Below are 17774 nucleotides of genomic sequence, written 5' to 3'. Positions count from 1 at the left end.
GCCCTTACGGGTTGAGGTTTTCTTCGAGCGCATATGTCAGAAATATCTTTAACATGCTCTATCTCCCAAATATGAGACTTTTTATTTCTTCCCTTCGCTATATACTCTACTTGAAGCTTAGCACATACTGATTAGGAGCAGGCAGTATCCACCTACAAAGCATGGTAGCTCTGTTCAGTTCAATTTAATTCAACTACATTTGTATATTGTAACATTCAGCAGATCATCAAATGAAAATACAAAGCTCATTGATGTGTTATGTTGGTAATACCATTAGAAAAGTGTGAATCACATTTTACACAATTCGCAGTTGACCCAGACTATCTAGCATTGTCTCTACATGCTCATCCCTGGTTTTTTTTTTCATCCCTTGGTTCTCATTTTAAAAAAAAAACTATCTTTGCAAGACATACAGTGTGATATACAGTATATTTCTTTGATATGCTGGTTTATAATGTGCTCTATATCTCACTGTGCCATGATATGAGCCTAAGTTTGCAAGCCCCCATCCATTCTAAAGACACAACCTGTCTCCCACACCCCCCTCCCCCTTTACCACCCACTGCTCTTCTTCCTCTTTCAACTTCTGTAATTGATAGATCATTTCCCTGTGGTAGAAAGAAGAAGAGTCAACTGTTCCCCCAAGATCCCTTAATATTTGGTGCCTTGATACCTCTTGTTGTTGTTGTTGTGTTGAAGAGGCCTTCTCCTTGAACTTATTAGTCTGACTTCAAGACACCGCCTGATTTTTTTTCCCTCCATGTAGCAAACAGACCCAGTTAGGTGATACGCTGTCAGCATAACACTAGTATGTTTGTCAAAATGTCTTTTTCTTTTTTATTCCTTTTTCTTTCTGCCAAATTTTCTGAATGAAATACATGTATCTCAGTGTCTTGACAATTGAACATGAAATCTTATATCATCTTGTCTCATAATCATATAGCATATAATATATATCGTGATCTGAGATCTGAATGGTAACATGGAACATCCATTTTTTCCCGTGTTTAACACCACTATAATTATAATCTTGATTGTCTATGAGCATGGAATGAATTTTACAGAAAGATGTATCTCTTCAAACAGCCTTCAAGAAAATTCATGAACATTGTTTTTACTCTTTCCCATAGTTGTTTATGTGGACAAATTGAGCGATTTATTTGTTTTCCAACTTGTTTTATTTTTGTGTCTGAGAGAGACATACAATAGAGGGATGGGGGAGGGGGGGGCAATGCATACAGGGAATTGGTTGCCTGTGGATATTGGCATATCTGGGAGAGAGGTCCATCCAAAGCTCTCATGACCTTACCTTGATTTAGCTAGAATCCCCCCTCAAAGTGGAAAATTGGAAATGGTTGAGTCTGGAAATGATTTGATGATTGGCACAAATCCAGTGTGGAATATGGTGGGCGGATAATGCGATATTTCATTTCTTCATTCCCCGTGCAGCCCTTAATGCTGAAGCAGGCTTGATATTTCATTCGAGAAAGGTTGGGAAAGTTGGGGGCTGGATGGAATCTGTTTGCTGCTTGATGGAAGGTATATTGTGTGGTACTGGTCAGAAATCCAGTAATCTGCTCAGTATATGTTCCTCTAAATACAATATCTATGTCATTAACAACACACGCTACTGACACTAGAGTCGGACTAGTTGAGGAAAATTTTAGGGGATAGGCATTTTAGAATTTGGATTTTTTTTTCTGAAAAATCATTTTCTGTTATTTAATGTTTTTTTACTACATGAGTGACAAGAACAAATTAAAGGTGCATGGTCCCCGTGTTTTAGTCAAGTGCGTACGTGGGCGCACGGCGCAAGTTTCCTATAGAGACCTACGCTATCGACTTCTTTTGGCGCTTACGCTTTGGCCCACTTTCCCGAGTCCGAAGAAGTCCGATTCACTGTAGTCAGTGGTCCGATCACACTTCGGCTCATGATTCGGCTGAGGGGGATGACAGCTTTAGCAAACTTCTTTTGTGATGTCATAATAACAAGCACATATGCACGCACCCTGGCATTACTACAGACTGCGCGATGCGCAGAGAAGACAACAAAGGCAATGTTACTTAGCAACACCTACGCACTTTACTCTTGATGACAGCTCTACTTCGGTAATCTTCGGCAGTATCATCAACAGCGCCATCTACACTACCGGGACTATGCCCCTTTAATAATTTCTATAAGGGGAACCCTTGAGTTTGTCATTGACCCCTGCCCTGTCATTTGTCAATTTTCTTGCTTTATCAAGTGTTTATAGGAATTATGAAATAATTTTTTTTTCTTTTTTTTCACCTCGTGGGAAATTGATTATAATTCCCTTTGGTGTGTTCTTCTATACTTACTTTTTCTTTTGAAGTAAATATTCCCATGCAGCTTATTTTCATGATTTGCTAAACTATTCACACAATATGCCTCATTAGGGGAAAAAATAAGATCATGCTGTGCCAAAGACAGCTTGCTGCCATAGTGTCATACTCTTAGCTTTTGTTCATGTGCAAAATGATCCATTTCAATGTAAGAAATTATATGAATAGTATACAAAGGAAGCATAGAAAAACATTACAAGTTGTACAATAAATGTGCGATTCTTCTCCCCCTCTCTCTCCCTTCAGGTAACCTTTTAGGGTGAAGACTTCTTAAAAGTTGCTTGACCTCACTCCACTGCAGCCTTCACCCAGATTTCTACACTTGAGACACTGCGTCTCCCTGTTGACACTGTCTTACACTTTCCTCGCGGCACTTCCACGATGAACAACCAACCGCAGAAGATCCAGCGACCCCCGTCCTACGCTTCCAACGCCTTTGAGGCTACGGATGAAGAGAAAGACAGTAGGGGTATATCTGTGAGGGTGAGTTCAATGAGAACTTTCAATATCTATACAATCATTCTGACGTTAGTAGACATTTAATGAGGGATCTGTATTAATATTTTTTCATTAACCTTAATCACTTCCTTATCATTTTGAGGAAAAATACTTGTAAATGTTTTTGTTATGCCTGTAGTGTTTGTATATATATAATTCCTGTTTCCAAATTAGAAATATATTCTTTGCATGATATATTCTGGTTCTTCTACAAATTCACATTTCCTACACCAATAATCTTTCTTTTCCTTCTCATTTTCTTCTCCATTTTTTGTTCCATTTGTTGTATCCTGTTTTGCAATTTTTTGAGAGTTATATTGCATTTTTGTTATCATACCTTTGTGTGACACTGTACTCTGAATTTACTAATCTGTAAAAAGTTGTTTATCGTCAATATAAATGCACCAAAAGTTAAGCGTCAATAAATCAGTTTTTAGCAAAGGTGGCTTGGCTAGGATCAAGTGGAATTACATAAATTATATAGACAGTCGTAGCAAGTTTTGTTCAATGCTATTTTAGTCACTTCTGCACCATTCATATAACATGCACTATATCATAGTATCCATTCATATCCAGGGTGCATCTGCATTGATAGAATGGCAAGCCAAATTGTCGATACTGTTTATCCATGTTCTGAATGACAGTCCAATGGAGTAAATGTATCATTGTATGTTGATTGTCACATGATTCCAAACTAGATTTTGCATGCCAACAAATCCCCACTTTGAATTCTAAGCCAGATGCTTTAAGCACATCTTCAGTCACTAAGTTAAAGAAAGAGTGTAGATTAATAAGTGGCTTATCTTAGGGTGGAATTAGATTTTATTGATAACTGGTATAAGAATTAACATAGATAAACCTATGTGTGAAGTCTTGTAATATCTGTAACTGAAGAAAGCGTATAGTATCAGGCTGTGCGTTAAGGTGTCAATTAAGAAAAAGAGCCTTATGCAGCAGATATACAAAGCTAAGTGGTTGTGATAACCAGAAATTGGTATGTTGTGGGGGGGGGGGGGGGGAAGAAAAAATAATCAATAAAAAAAGATAATGTAAGGAGAGGAAGGAGTTTAAAAGAGAGTAGGTTGGGAAATCTAACATGGAACATGCATGATGAAAGTAAAAGCCATTGTTATGAGGCTGTAGCTACCTCTAAGTTGTTGTTTTCCCCCAAAAAAATGTTCTCTCCTTAAATCCTCCAGACGACAGGTATCCTCCACATTGTCATCGGTCTCACCATGGTGGTGATCGGAATCGTCGCCGCCTTCCTCCAATGTTACCTCTCTTACTACATCGTCCCAGTTTGGAGCGGTCTCCTGGTGAGTTCATTGACCCCTCAAGACACACTCCTCCAATCCCCTCCCCCATCTAGATTGTTGGATCCATGCAGTACAAATTCATTTTGACTTGTATTAATTCATCATGCCCTGATCATCACTAATGCGGCCAAAAGAATATCCAAATATGGTCATATATTTTAATATGATTTTCTACTATTATTGTTCAGATTACTTGGTTATGGCCACACAAAAAAACACCCTTCCTAGCCAAGATTCATCATCTGTCAATAATTTCTAAAGTACTATGATATGATTGAACAAAAGACAGTGGAATGCACCTTCCCTAGACCAAGCATAACTTGCATGTTTCCCTGCAACGTCTTTTGTAAATCATATCAGTCACATGGAAACATGCTAGTTAGGCTCAGTCTATGGAAAGGTGCATTCCAGTGTCTCTTGCTAATCACATTATTACTTTAGCAGTAATTGACGAGTCATGTCGCCGGCAGAATCTTGGTTTGGAAGGAGTTTTGTGGGTATATCTCAGTAATCTGAAGAAAAATGGTAGAATTATTATTATAAGATATATGGCATATATTTTGATATTCATTTGACCGCATAAGTGATATTGAGGGTATCATGAATCAACACAAGTCAATATGCATTTGCTTTACATACTGTAAAACATAATATATTCACGGCATGAATTTTTCGCGAATTGGAACCGACAGCCTTTTTCGTGGCACGAAATTTTCACGAAGTGCCACTGGCGTTCAATGTATATAGTGTAAACAAGGTTTTCGTGTGCATTTTAATTTCGCGAATCTTGGCGCTCGCGAAATTTGCGAAATTAAAGTGCACGCAAAAATTCCTCGTTTTACAGTAGTTCCTCAATACCACATCCTATCCCACCAACACCATCTCTCTGTCCCACTCTCCTTATTCATCAACAATAATATGCATCATTTATGTAGACAAGCACATCTCATACGTGGCTTTTTAAGTGGTTTCTTTGAATCACACATCTATTTTTAGTTCATTTCACTGTGCATTGCATTTCATGCGAGTGTTGAAAAAGTAATGAAAAATTCCATTAAACTCCAGCTACATTGAAAATGAAAATTGATATTTGGAGTAATCTGCAGTGACGTACACTGGTGATGAAAGTGCTCAGAGAAAAGCTCTCAAAATATGAGAGACGAAAACAAACGGAACGGACCACGGGAGTAGGGAGACCCAGGATATCTTCCAGGCGACATTTTACCACATGAAATCTAGTGGGAAGAGTCCCCTTGAGAATGTTGTCTGTGATAGACGCAGTAGATAAACCACAGATCACTGCACTTCTGCAAAGACAATGTCAGAATTAGACAGTCGCAGCCTCTTCAATATCGGTGGATCATCTCGCATGGAGTTTAGATAGATAGATTTATAGAGAGATATAGAAAAAGAGTTTAGATAGATAGATAGATAGATAGATAAAGAGAAAGAGAAAGAATGAGAAAGTAAGAGAGGAAAGGGATAGTATAAAAGGAATTTGTTTGGAGAATGTGTTCAAAATGTGACTTAAATCTGTTTTTCCTTGTCTGACATAAGCAAGGGACCCCCCCTCCCACTTGGGAGAACAGCTGCATTTAATCATTACAGCTGGCTTTTAGTCCTGCTATTTTTTATCCATAAATCTGTTATCTCTTCTGCTTGTATCTCTTGCCATTCATGTATTCAATTCAGTTCACTGTCATTTTTTTTTCAACAGAACATTACATGAGATAATTAAAATGTTCTTGAGTACACAATGGTTGACTGTATGCTGAAAATTAGAAGTAATTAGGCTTATCAATGCATTGATTCAGGGTGCAAACTCAAAAGAAATCCCTGCTGTTCTGAATGACCTGTCAGCAAAACTATTTCAACAGACAATGACACATTGGTAGAAAGAAATGGGGTGCTAAAACCAAACAGGAATCAAGACAAGGGAGAAATTAATTAAGGGAAGAACAGAGGGGGAATGAATGAATGAGTGGAGAAAAATTATGAAAAAAATGGTTTCATGATGGGTAGAGAGTGTGACATACCCATATGCCAGGCATTTTTGTAACCCCATCCAATCTTTAGTCTCTCATTGCCACTTGTAGCTGCAGAGACTCCAACTCTCCCGTTTTCGACGGGAGATCTCCCGCCGAAAACCCATATTTGCAAAATCTCCCGTTCTCCCGTTTGAGATTTAATTTCTCCCGCCCTGGTTCTTTGTCTCCCGTTGGAAAGGATTTCTTACTTATTTCTATCGTATGTTGAAAAAATAAGCCTTAGATAGAACCATCAGAGAGCATCTAGAACCCTGGGAATTTCGCGCTTCGCACACATCAAGTTGGAGTCTCCCGTTTGCTATGGGTTTCAGGCGGGAGAATCTCCAGATCAGAAGGTGCTTGGGGTTGGAGTCTCTGTAGCTGTGGTGTACATGATGTCAATGAGACATTACACAATGAGTCTTTTGGGTGTTGATGATATGATGGTCAGCACTAGTAGTGATTGGTGGAAAATAGAAAGAAATAAGTGAATGGGAAAATGGGAGAAAAAGAAAAGAGTAGAGAGCAGAAGAGATGGACAAAGAAACAAGGTGAAAAAAAAGAACAAAGAATACTGTGACTGAAAGTGGTAGAAACAGTAAGCAAAATATACTTCAAGCAATGTACATTTGAAACTCTTGTGTATGAATGTGTGTATGTGTATGTGCATATGTATATATCTGTATATACTGTGTGTGTCTGTGTATGTGTGGATCTGTCTGTCTGCGTGTATGTATATTTTGCTGTCTCCTCCAACCTTTGGCTGACTAGACAAACAATTTCATGGTTGATGAGGGAAAGCCTCTAAGGGAGGAATGCACTACAAAGGACAAAGGGTAGAGAGAAAGGATAGAAGGAAAAAAAAACGTTAGTGACATAAAGAGAGGGGGGCGGTTGCCATGACAATGGGATCAGGGGCTCAGCAAAATGTGTGCCAGTCTTCATGTTTGTGTGTGTGTGTGAGTGTGTGTGTGTGTGTATGTGTGTGTGCATGTGTGTATGTGTGTGTGTGTGTGATTGCCATGGTTACCTTGTGCGTGTAACTGAAATCAACAGGGCAGAAGTAGTGGACATTAGTCCGGGACTAGCCGCAGAAGAAGGTAAAACTGTTGTGAGAGGGAGAGATATTGAAAGAGAAAGAAAGAAAAAGGACGCAGGCAACGGAGGGAGGCTGAGGGAGAGAGTGAACATATTGATGGGCAGATGGAGAGATGAGAGAATATAAATGAGAGAAAAGAGAGAAATGTGGCTGGAGGCAAACTTGGCAAAAAGGTCAGCTGACAGTAATGTGCCCTAGTTTGCTGACTCCATCTTACTTCCTGTTGTAACTCGACAAGTGTCAAATACACTCTTCACTTGATGAATAAGGAGATGGACAATCACACACAGACATATACACACAGAGACAGACACACACACAAAATACAAACATACACAGCGTCATATTTGAAGGCAGCAAAGAAGGAATAACAGAGAAAGAGAGACAAACGGAAATATGAGAGAGAGGAGAGATAGAAGGATTGAGGAGAGAAATGTAGATATTGATAGAGATACAATATGTAGATAGATAAATGGATGGGTAGAAAGAAAGACAAAATTTGTGGTGAGAAAAATCGAGAGAATGAGGGAGACATCTTGTGATGAAAATGAGGTCAAAGGGTCAGCAGAAACTATGCCACACTCTGTTCTTGTGTCTCTCCCATCTCTCTGTAGAGTAGATTTTCTACTTATTGCGGGATGTTGATGGATCGGGAAGGGATGAGTCAGGGGGGACATGCTGCTGATGAAGAGACATGAGTCTGCCCCTCTCTCGTCATTTATATAACCTTTCTCTTCAGCGACTTCACCTCTTTAATCATTGTTGGCAGTGGTTCCCCCGGCTGAGATGGGTGTGTTGGTGAACTCTTCTAGCAAAGAGGAAAGGTGAAGGAGAGAGAGAGAAAGAGCGAGTGAAAGGAAAGATAGACAGTGAGAGAGAAGGACGGAGAGGAGGAGTGAGAAGAGGATCTAATTGGCCACCACCAGTAACCTTTTGAAGACTAGTCCCGAGTATACTCGGACAGGTGTCTATGGGAAATGTGTGTTTTCACTGTTAAAACAAAATCAACCTGCCCGGGTTAAAGACAGAAACAATTAGTGCATAGAAATATAAATGTAGAGAGAGAAGGAGATAGGAAGGCAGACAATGGAAGTCACAGCTGTTTTATAGACAGATGATGTGATGGTAGAATTTGCAGTAGTAAATATATCTCCAGTATGTTTCTCTTCATAATGACGAGCATTGCATCTTGGAAAGGATGAATTGAAGTCAGTCAAAATATTTAAAAAAAGATGATGGAGAGAGAAAGAATATCAAAATAATAACCGTTAATTGTCAAACAAACATGATTATTATATAAAGTTTAGGCCTAGATAGACAGACACAAAAATAATGATAAATGGATAGCTATGTAGCTTGATTGATTGATTGATTGATTGATTGATTGAAGGATTGACTGATTGATTGATTGATTGATTGAGTGATTGATTGATTGATTGATTGATTGATTGAAGGATTGATTGATTGATTGATTGATTGAGTGATTGAGTGAATGATTGATAGGTTGATAGAGGTTGATAGATAGATTGATTGATTGATAGATAGATAGATTGAATGATTGGTTGGTTGATTGATTGATAGATATAGATAAATGGAAACGAATGGAGGGGGAGAGAGAGAGAGTGAGAAAGATGAAGGTGGATGAAGGTAGCTGATATGCATTTGGGTTTGGCACAGTGACAAGTGCATTACAGTAGTTGTCCAGGTACAAACAAACAAGCACATTTGTGATAGTAGAAGCTGGCATATGTATGAGAAACTCAAATGAGCACGTGAGTTTGCTGGCAGGAGGGAGCAGAGAGTGAACCTGGCCATTAGGGTCAACAAACAGCGGACCATTAAGGTTAATGCCTGTCAAGGGAGAGATTTAGAGAAACAGAAAGAGAGAAAAAAAGAGAGAGTGAGAGACAGACAGATGGACAGACAGACAGACAACAAACAAGGTCCCAGGTCCTCTTTCTTGAGAGCTGGGATCAAAAGCTTACAAGAGTGCTTGAAATTAAGGTACTGAAGATCAAGGAGAGAGAGAGGGAGAGGAGAGAGGACGGAAACCGTCTGTCATCCGAGAAGATAAAGTCTAGACGAAGCTGTTCCAACGGTGGGGATGTAAATGTCATGGAGACAAGCCAGTCATGTGGTCAGATGATGGTGATGACGTTGAGGTGACCCAGTTTTCATTCACAGGGGTTATTATTCCATCTCGCCCTCCGAGTGGGTCCCATCCTAGAGAATGATGCTCCTCCAAAATTTGACCTCTTGTCACCCTCAAGCTCGCATCACTAAAACAGGAAGGAGGATATACCCCAAGACAGAATGGTGTCAAGGTCTGATATGACATCACCCATTCCACTGCTGGCTTTTGCGTAAGCCATCTTGCCCATTATGTAACATAAAAAGCTGTTAATTATTTTCACAAGGGCTTAATATTCGCGAATTTCATTAATCACTGTTTGGCCTTGAATTAACAGCATGCAAAAAGATCACAAACAGACAGGCATTAGTGCACTCGGCACAAAGCCTCAAAGTCAAATTCGCAAAAACAACTCCCAAACATGGACCTCCAAAGTCACGAAAATAACAGCTTTTACAGGAGATGTTAGTGGAGATGGATTTCACTGTTGACCTCATCGTCAGAGTTTGACATCAATTAAATGATGGCTCACATCTCATGAACAGCTCACTGTGTTCAATGTCCAAAGACATCACCTACCAAATGGTAATTAACAGCTGGTCACAACAGCTTTCAGTCTTTTCATGGTTGCTATGATAATTGATGTCTGAGCATCTCACAAATCTGGGTTAAATTTGCCATATGACACTTGGAACGAGTGATCAAGTTGCACCTGTGAAGCAGGCACAATTGCACGTGTGTTGTGCTCATCTACGGTAATTGTACAGTTGGACAAAGGTTAAGTTCATGAGGTAACTCTGAGCCAAGCGTGAAATTTGCCATGTGAAATGAATGCAGGAGGATAGTCTAAAACAGTTACAGGTTTAGGTAGGCTAACACACGTGCAACCATATCATATTTGCTCTTTTTGTATCCTTAGAAATAGCAAATGATTTGATACACACAACAGTAATCATTCAGGACATAAGCTTGAATATAGGATTGTTCATCTTCAAACTTGCATTGGGAATGACATATGCTGGGTTGGGAGGCATTTTCATAGTTATATACTGGCAAATAGAAAATGGAAATAACAATGAAAGCAATTTAAAATTAATTCTCCTCCTCCACGTCACTTGAAATGAGAATGTCTTTATTGCAGAAGACACCAGATATAGATGAAGGCATAGAATATTTAGTATCTGTTTTTCCCCAGGATGTGACTTGGCTGCAAAAGTTACACATTACATGGACTGTTGTAAGGGATTGAAGATGTCCAAATTCCTTGGATTATTAGCGGCAGTGGCCTGTAGGTGGCGCTGTTCATCCATTCTGTTATGGCTTTGGAGAACAGTTTGGTTACTTGAAAGACAATTGCCCTTTCAAGCTTTCAACTTGAAAATAGTCAGCAAACGATATTAACCCTGCACATCACACAATACGAACAATGATAATTGGAAAACTTAATCACATTATTTTGATGATACTGCATATTCCTGTTGATTTACTCTTTCATTTGTAAGGAAAGCTGTCCTTTATTCAAGAAATTTGTTTCTTTCTTTGTTGCATAGTTGGTTTCATATTAGTAATAATCTGACAGTAGTTGGTATATGTATCCTAATGTTCTCCCATTTTCACCATTTATTTTCCCTTCCTACACACCAGTTTTTCAGCTCAACGGGCGTTGTTGGAATCAAGACATTTCACAGCAAAATGAGCAAAGGAATGGTAAGATTAGACGTGCTGACTGGATGGTGTGAATATGCATAGAGTGAATAGTGCAATAGCCATAGGTGTAAGCCTATGCATTTACAGTGTACATGAAGAGCTTGATAATGCAAAAATGGATAACCACCATTTTCAAAAATGTTATCGAATAGAGAGAAATTTAATATTTTTAATGATACTACACTCATTACACACCAAGTACTATTCTTGAAGATATCATCAAAATTATCACACAATTTCAATCATCTTTGTTTTTCAACAGCTTCAATAAAAAAAAAAAATATCTCAAGTTGATGAAAATGGCTGTATCTGTTTTTACATTTAAACTCTTCACATATTTTCAAACAAAAGATTCAAAACAAACACTTAGCATTTAGTAATAAATTCAACCTTTCTTTCAGTTTGAATGACATGAAAAACATTGATTTTATGGTTGTATCAGAAACACATTTTGAAGAAACATGATATCAATGAATGCAGTCATTTAGACAATGTGCGTGGCTACCATATTATGGTGTCTTTGTTGTAAGATAGTAATATGTACTCCCATTTAAACATTCTCAAGTGGTTTCTCAAGCAATTTTTGAAAGGCTGAAGCCTCATAGCACTACATCACCACTAATGAAAATCATTAAGGTTGATCTGCACAACTACCAAGATAATGCCCTATGAAAGGTATGGTATGTACCATGCGACAGATCATCACTGATGCAACTTTTCTGAGACTCTTTACAATTTGATTCTCGTCCATCTTGTCCGTCCATGTCCATCAGGTCATCTCGTACCTGGTCATGTGTGTCTGTGCAGCCATCACTGCCGGGACCATGTTTGTCATGTACGTCCTGGTCACCCTACACGAGAGCTACTCCATTTACTGTTACTCCCAGGACACGTGCCACAGGATGGTAAGTCAGAACGATTGCATGGAAAAATTTGATTGGCTCCTGTCTAATCACCTATGATTATTCTCCCACAACTTTGTAGTACCTGTCTATCACATATCATAGTGTTTTTTTGTTTTTTTGTTTTTTGTTTGTTTGTTTGTTGTTTTTTTTTGGGGGGGAGTTGTTTTTTACTAATATATAGATGCATTCATGCATGCACCCACACTTGCCGTCATGCAGAGTGCAGATCTACAGACATCAGGTAATCCACATTGGCAATATCAATTACACATGTCTCTGTTTTATTGCAGAAAGGACGTTCCTCTGTATATCAGCAAAGACAAAATATACAAATATATATCTCATGTACATTGTATATGTCATAAAAATGAGTAAAGATATTCCAAACTAGACTTGTTCACCTTTTAAAATTGAAAAAAAAAATGTTTGTAAGTAAGTATGTATGTGTATGTTTATGTGTATGAGTGAATGTATGTATCAGTGGCAGATCCAGGCGGGGCCGCACCAGACCCGCGCCCCCTCTTTATTTCTTGTTAAACAAAAGAAATAAAAAGGAAAAAATGGGAGGTCCGTGCGCCCCCCTTTTAAGTTTGTAATAGCGCCTTCCCTTTGCAGAATTCCTGGATCTGCCCCTGTGTATGAACATATGAATGTATGTATGTATAAAAATATACATAATGTATGTATGACTGTGTGAATGTTGTATATATGTTTGTGTGTATGTCTCCTTCCTCGGACAGGGGAGAAGAAAAATCAATGTGTTTCTTGCTAAGAAATTTAATTAAGGAGGCTGATGTTATATATTCTTATGAGATGAGACTTTCCACAGCAGATGTCTATCTGCTCCATACGAACGATAAGTATTGATTGATGTCCATTTTCTCCCACTCGTCTACTCTTCCTTCTGTCGTCAGCGAGTCCGTGTCCTCATCAACATGATGATAATTGTCCTGAGCTTCCTGGAAGTGGTGGTGGCCATTACAGGCTCCGGCCTCGCCTGCTGCCGCACCTGTCCCACGCCGTGCTGCAGGACCACCCAGCCTTCTGCTGTCAACATGGTAAGCAGTTACCTGTCCACCTCTGCAAAGGCCTATAAATATATATGTATGTGTGTATATATATATATATATATATATATATATATATATATATATATATATATATATATGTATATATATATATATATATATACCAATCATTTCATATATGTGATATACATGCATCCCATCACATCTATTTTTCATAGAGTCATCCATTATCTCTTAGATACAAAGTGACAATAATGAATTCCTACATTTATCCATCTACATTATGCATCTGTCTTTCATTCATCGATCCATGCATGTATTCTCCATTCATCCTATCCTACTATCCTCTTAACATTCCTCCATTAATTTGTCTATCCATTTGTTAAAGAGTTCATTGACCCATCTGTATACTCATTTAACATTCATCCATCAACGAGTGAAATCAATTTATACTCCAGTCATTCATGCATTTAATCATCAAATCAGTCATTTTTACATGTCAATTGATCAATCCATCTTACATTACATCATTCTTGTAGTCTACCATAGATTTAGCTTTTTAGCCATCTATGCATACATGAAATATATATTTTTTTCTTTTGTGCGACCTCACATGCATGCATCATCTGATTGATATATCAACCCAACCCAACCCATGCATTACCTTATCATCCATCTGTTAGTCTATCTGCCTGCATGATCAATCCCTTTAATTCATCCATCTATAATCCATCCTCATATCCATTCCTTAAATAATCGTTTCATTAACCGATCTGTATCTATCTATCTATCAACTTTTTCGCCTCCATCTATTCCTGCATTTAACTATCCTTCTATCATCTTTCATCTTCTCTTACCATTCCTTCATCCAGCTATCCCTCTATTATCTTTCCATCTATTTCTCTATCTATTCTATCATCTTTCCATTTATTTCTCTATCTATTCTATCATCTTTCCATCTATTTCTCTATCTATTCCTGAATCTAGCTATCCTTCTATTAATGCATCCCTCCACTCATTCATCCAGCTATCCTGAGGCTTCATCACTCACTTATTTCATGCATCTTTCAATCTGACCATATATCATATCTATTTGAGCATCTCTCCATCTCTTGATGCATCAATGCATTTACCTGGGGATCTTGGAACTTACTCATCTAATTTGCCATCTAATTTATCTTTTCATCTGCTTGTCTATCCATCCATTTCCAACCACCAATGCCTCTATCAAAGTATCCCATCCTTTCACTCACCAAGCCATCTTGAAACTCACTCATCTAATATCCTTCTTTTAAATTTGTCTTAACTATCTATCCACCCATCCAGCAATCAATCTATCAGTGCATCCAGTTACTGACTTACCTATCCATCTTGAGATTTTCCATCTCCTATACCTTTTTATCTGTTCATCTATCCATCCATCTAATCATATCCATCATCTATCATGTCATCTTATCTATGCATTTACCAAACCCTCTTGGGGACTTCAAACTTATCTAATATATCTTTTCTGTCTATCTATCTTTCTGCCAATCTCACTGCTGTTTTCTGCTGCACCTGTTGCCCTCTGTGCCTCCAGGCCCCGCCCTGTTACTGCAATCTGGTGAGCTGCTCTCCACGCTATGGTCTTGTTTAATCTTTAAGGACAAGTTGACCGTCATAGACATGTGGATTGAATGAATGCAGCAATATTAATAGAACACATCAGCAAGAATTTGAGGAAAATCGGACAATCCGTTTAAAAGTTATGAATTTTTGAAGTTTCTGCTCAGTCACTGCTGGATGAGAAGACTACTACAGCTTGTGATGTTACATGTGTACAACGATATAAAGAAAATATAAAGAAAACATTTTTACTTTTCTCGCATAAAAAAAGAACACTTGACTTCCCTCTTTCAGAAGGCAAGGGGAATAATATTGCCCTTAACATATGTCAGTGACGAGTCAAGGAAATGTGCACTTTTTTCAAAGAGTAAAATTTTGTGAAATTCTCTTTATATTTTCCTTATAGAGTTGTACGTATGTGACATCATTCGCTGTAGTAGTCTTCTCATCCAGCAGTGACTGTGCAGATACTTCAAAAAATTCATAACTTTTGAACGGATTGTCCGATTTCCCCCAAACTTTCACTGATGTGATCTACTAATATCGCTGCATTCACTCAGTCCACATGTATATGAAGGTGGACTTGCCCTTTAACATTAAGTCCTACTCCCAAGTTCAAATTGACTTGACAAAAATCACATAACACAGAAAATTAAGTCCAGCCCAAAGTTTAGACTAACTTGGATTGAAACAAATCACACAGAACATAAAATGCCACATGAAATTCAAGTCAACTTGACCATGCAGATTACAATCAAACATGCAGAGACAAAAATAAGAAATTTACAGCTTATAGAATTATTGTACACATTTGCGCAAGCATCGACATTGGTCACAATCATAAATTAGCAATTTAAGTGAGCTGAAGTTGCTAATCTAAACATGGAAAGTAGAGTTCCCCTTGCATGTTTGGTGTCTATTCCTGTATCTTAAAAGTTTCCAAAACTATGTCATGTACAAGAATGTAATGATAATAACACCTTGTGTTTTCCATCACAGGTTTATTGTGACACAATAGTAAAGTAAAGATAGATACACAAGCATATAAGATATGAAATTATTCAATTTTGAAGCAATTAAGCAAATGCCTGACATCAAGTCTTTGTAGTTCTTATACTTTGCATAAAGAACTATTCCCACTTGTGAGAGAAACGCAGAGGAGATATAAAATATAGCAAAGAGAAGTTCACACTATTTGTGTATCCAGTAATTCACACTGAACTTTATGACATAGATATATTATATCAGTTGCAAAAGATCTAAATAAGGAAAGAAAATTGCCACACAGTGTGACTCTTCCATTATTGTTATTTTTGTTTTGTTTTGTACATGCAGAAACATTTTAGGGGTAAAAATCACATTTCAATGTTTTTGTGAAAATGATCTCTGAATTTCCTTGGCAAATTCATTTCTCTTTTATTGAGGCTGAACATTCACAATGTGAATCCTACATCGCCTCAAATTTGAAGTTATGATAAGCAGATGAGATTTCCCCTGCATTGCCCTTCACACATTCTGCTTCTAACTTTTGCTTGATTTCAACAGTTGGAATTTAGTCATTAGCACATCTAATTTGGGCTTATCTTCTCATATTTCTTTGTATATTGCATTTCCTGTCACACACAAAAAAAAAATTACAAGGTTTATTACAACAACCCAGCTGAAGAGAATAAGTCATGCCCACAGTACGAAGGGAACCAAGCCTGCCCACAGTTTATCTCATGTAAGTCTGATTTCCATCATTTTTCTTCTTCATTTTACATGATTGTGCTATTCTCTATATGTTCAAGAGTTTCCATTTTGGGGCTAGAGGCACTATCTGCTTGATGAGATATTTGAATAGCAGGAAAACTCCTATAATTATTTGAAAAGTTAAATCCCACTTGAAGATTTAGACTGAGTCCTGATTACCTGATCTCAGTAGGAACATGTAAATTTGCTTTGACATAATTACTATTTAAAAAAAAAAAATTGAAGAAGACAATACTATTCTGCCTTGGTAACTGCCTTCCAAATATAATTTTCTGAGGAAAATATCCCTAGAATATGTACTCTAGAACACACAGAAATCACTCATAAATCAAGAAAATATTAAGTGCTAAGATTATTGAAAAGTTTAATCCTGAAAATGCATAAGCCTGAGATGTGTTATTTACATTCATGTGTAATCCCTATGTCTATGTCTATATTTATAAAAGTTTCTCCATGCACACATTCTTGTGTCCCAAATTGCAGCTGGATCCCTCCATGGCCAGCCAATGATGATCCAGGGCGGGGGTTCACCATTCTCCTACACCCAGGGACCCACCGAACTATCCACCATGACCACCAGGGTAGTCCAGGGGACGGGCCCCACCTCCAGTACCTCCCAACACTCTTCATCTACTGTCGATGAGACGGAGAAGAAAACCAGTGAAGTGATGTTCGTGCAGTAAGCGCCATGTTCCTGACATACAAAACAAGTGTTCTGCAACTAACAATTCATTTCACTTAATAGCGTGTTTGATGTCTATATGGAGAGTAGGCATGGATAGTGAAATCAAAGAAAAAGATTATTTAAGTCAAGAGTGGTGTTGAAGATGTGTAGTGTTGGTAGACTGAAATGATCTCAAAACTGACTAACTTTCAGTCTGTATGGTTGATTTTGGTAAGTGCTACTTATTCGAGATAGCTAAACTGGCAGAATTTAGGTAGCATTTCAAAAACTTGGCTCTGAAAGACCCCATGACAAATAGACAAAGTATATAGGAGCTCAGTTTTGGCCATGTTAGAATGGTGGTGGTTACATTTTCATATATCATGAAAATTCCTATCAGTATATTTCAAAATTGTGGCTTTGGTGAAGCTACTTCTTTAAATCATACTTGAAAATTTGCTGTATAATTACTTCTTGATACTATTATATGAAAAAAAAAAAATGCCAAAAAGCAAAAGTGATATGGCTTTGCCAGAGTCTTCTTGAGGTTCTAGAGACAGGGGCAGATCCAGGAATTCTGTAAAGGGGGGTGCAACTAATATTTATGATGCCACTTCCAGGTTTCATTTCATTTTTTTCTTTTTATTTCTTTTGTTTTTAACAAAAAATAAAGGGGGG

At 37.9% G+C, this 17774-nt stretch overlaps 1 protein-coding gene across 1 annotated transcript; it reads left to right on the top strand.

Annotated features, from left to right (window-relative positions):
* The first annotated feature begins 2745 nt into the window (after positions 1 to 2745).
* On the top strand, positions 2746 to 17115 carry LOC139725008 (uncharacterized). Its single transcript, XM_071636098.1, has 7 exons — positions 2746 to 2847; positions 4062 to 4178; positions 11080 to 11142; positions 11916 to 12047; positions 12962 to 13105; positions 16322 to 16403; positions 16916 to 17115. Exons 1-7 carry the CDS (start codon positions 2746 to 2748, stop codon positions 17113 to 17115), a joined length of 840 nt encoding a protein of 279 aa, XP_071492199.1.
* Positions 17116 to 17774: the final 659 nt, after the last annotated feature.

The sequence above is a fragment of the Diadema antillarum genome, unplaced genomic scaffold, assembly GCF_040938485.1.
Source record: "Diadema antillarum isolate AM-2024a unplaced genomic scaffold, OU_Dant_1.0 seq00000009_RagTag, whole genome shotgun sequence".
NCBI classification, from domain to species: Eukaryota; Metazoa; Echinodermata; class Echinoidea; order Diadematoida; family Diadematidae; genus Diadema; species Diadema antillarum.
The sequence above is the reverse complement of the archived record's forward strand: the minus strand, read 5'-3'. Positions and strand labels throughout refer to the sequence as shown.

Bases quoted from the DNA above. Each gene is read 5' to 3' on its own strand.
- LOC139725008 (XM_071636098.1), top strand. From the start codon at position 2,746: ATGAACAACCAACCGCAGAAGATCCAGCGACCCCCGTCCTACGCTTCC. The intron at 2,848-4,061 runs GTGAGTTCAATG...TAAATCCTCCAG, and splicing joins GTAGGGGTATATCTGTGAGG to ACGACAGGTATCCTCCACAT. The intron at 13,106-16,321 runs GTAAGCAGTTAC...AAAAATTACAAG, and splicing joins AGCCTTCTGCTGTCAACATG to GTTTATTACAACAACCCAGC.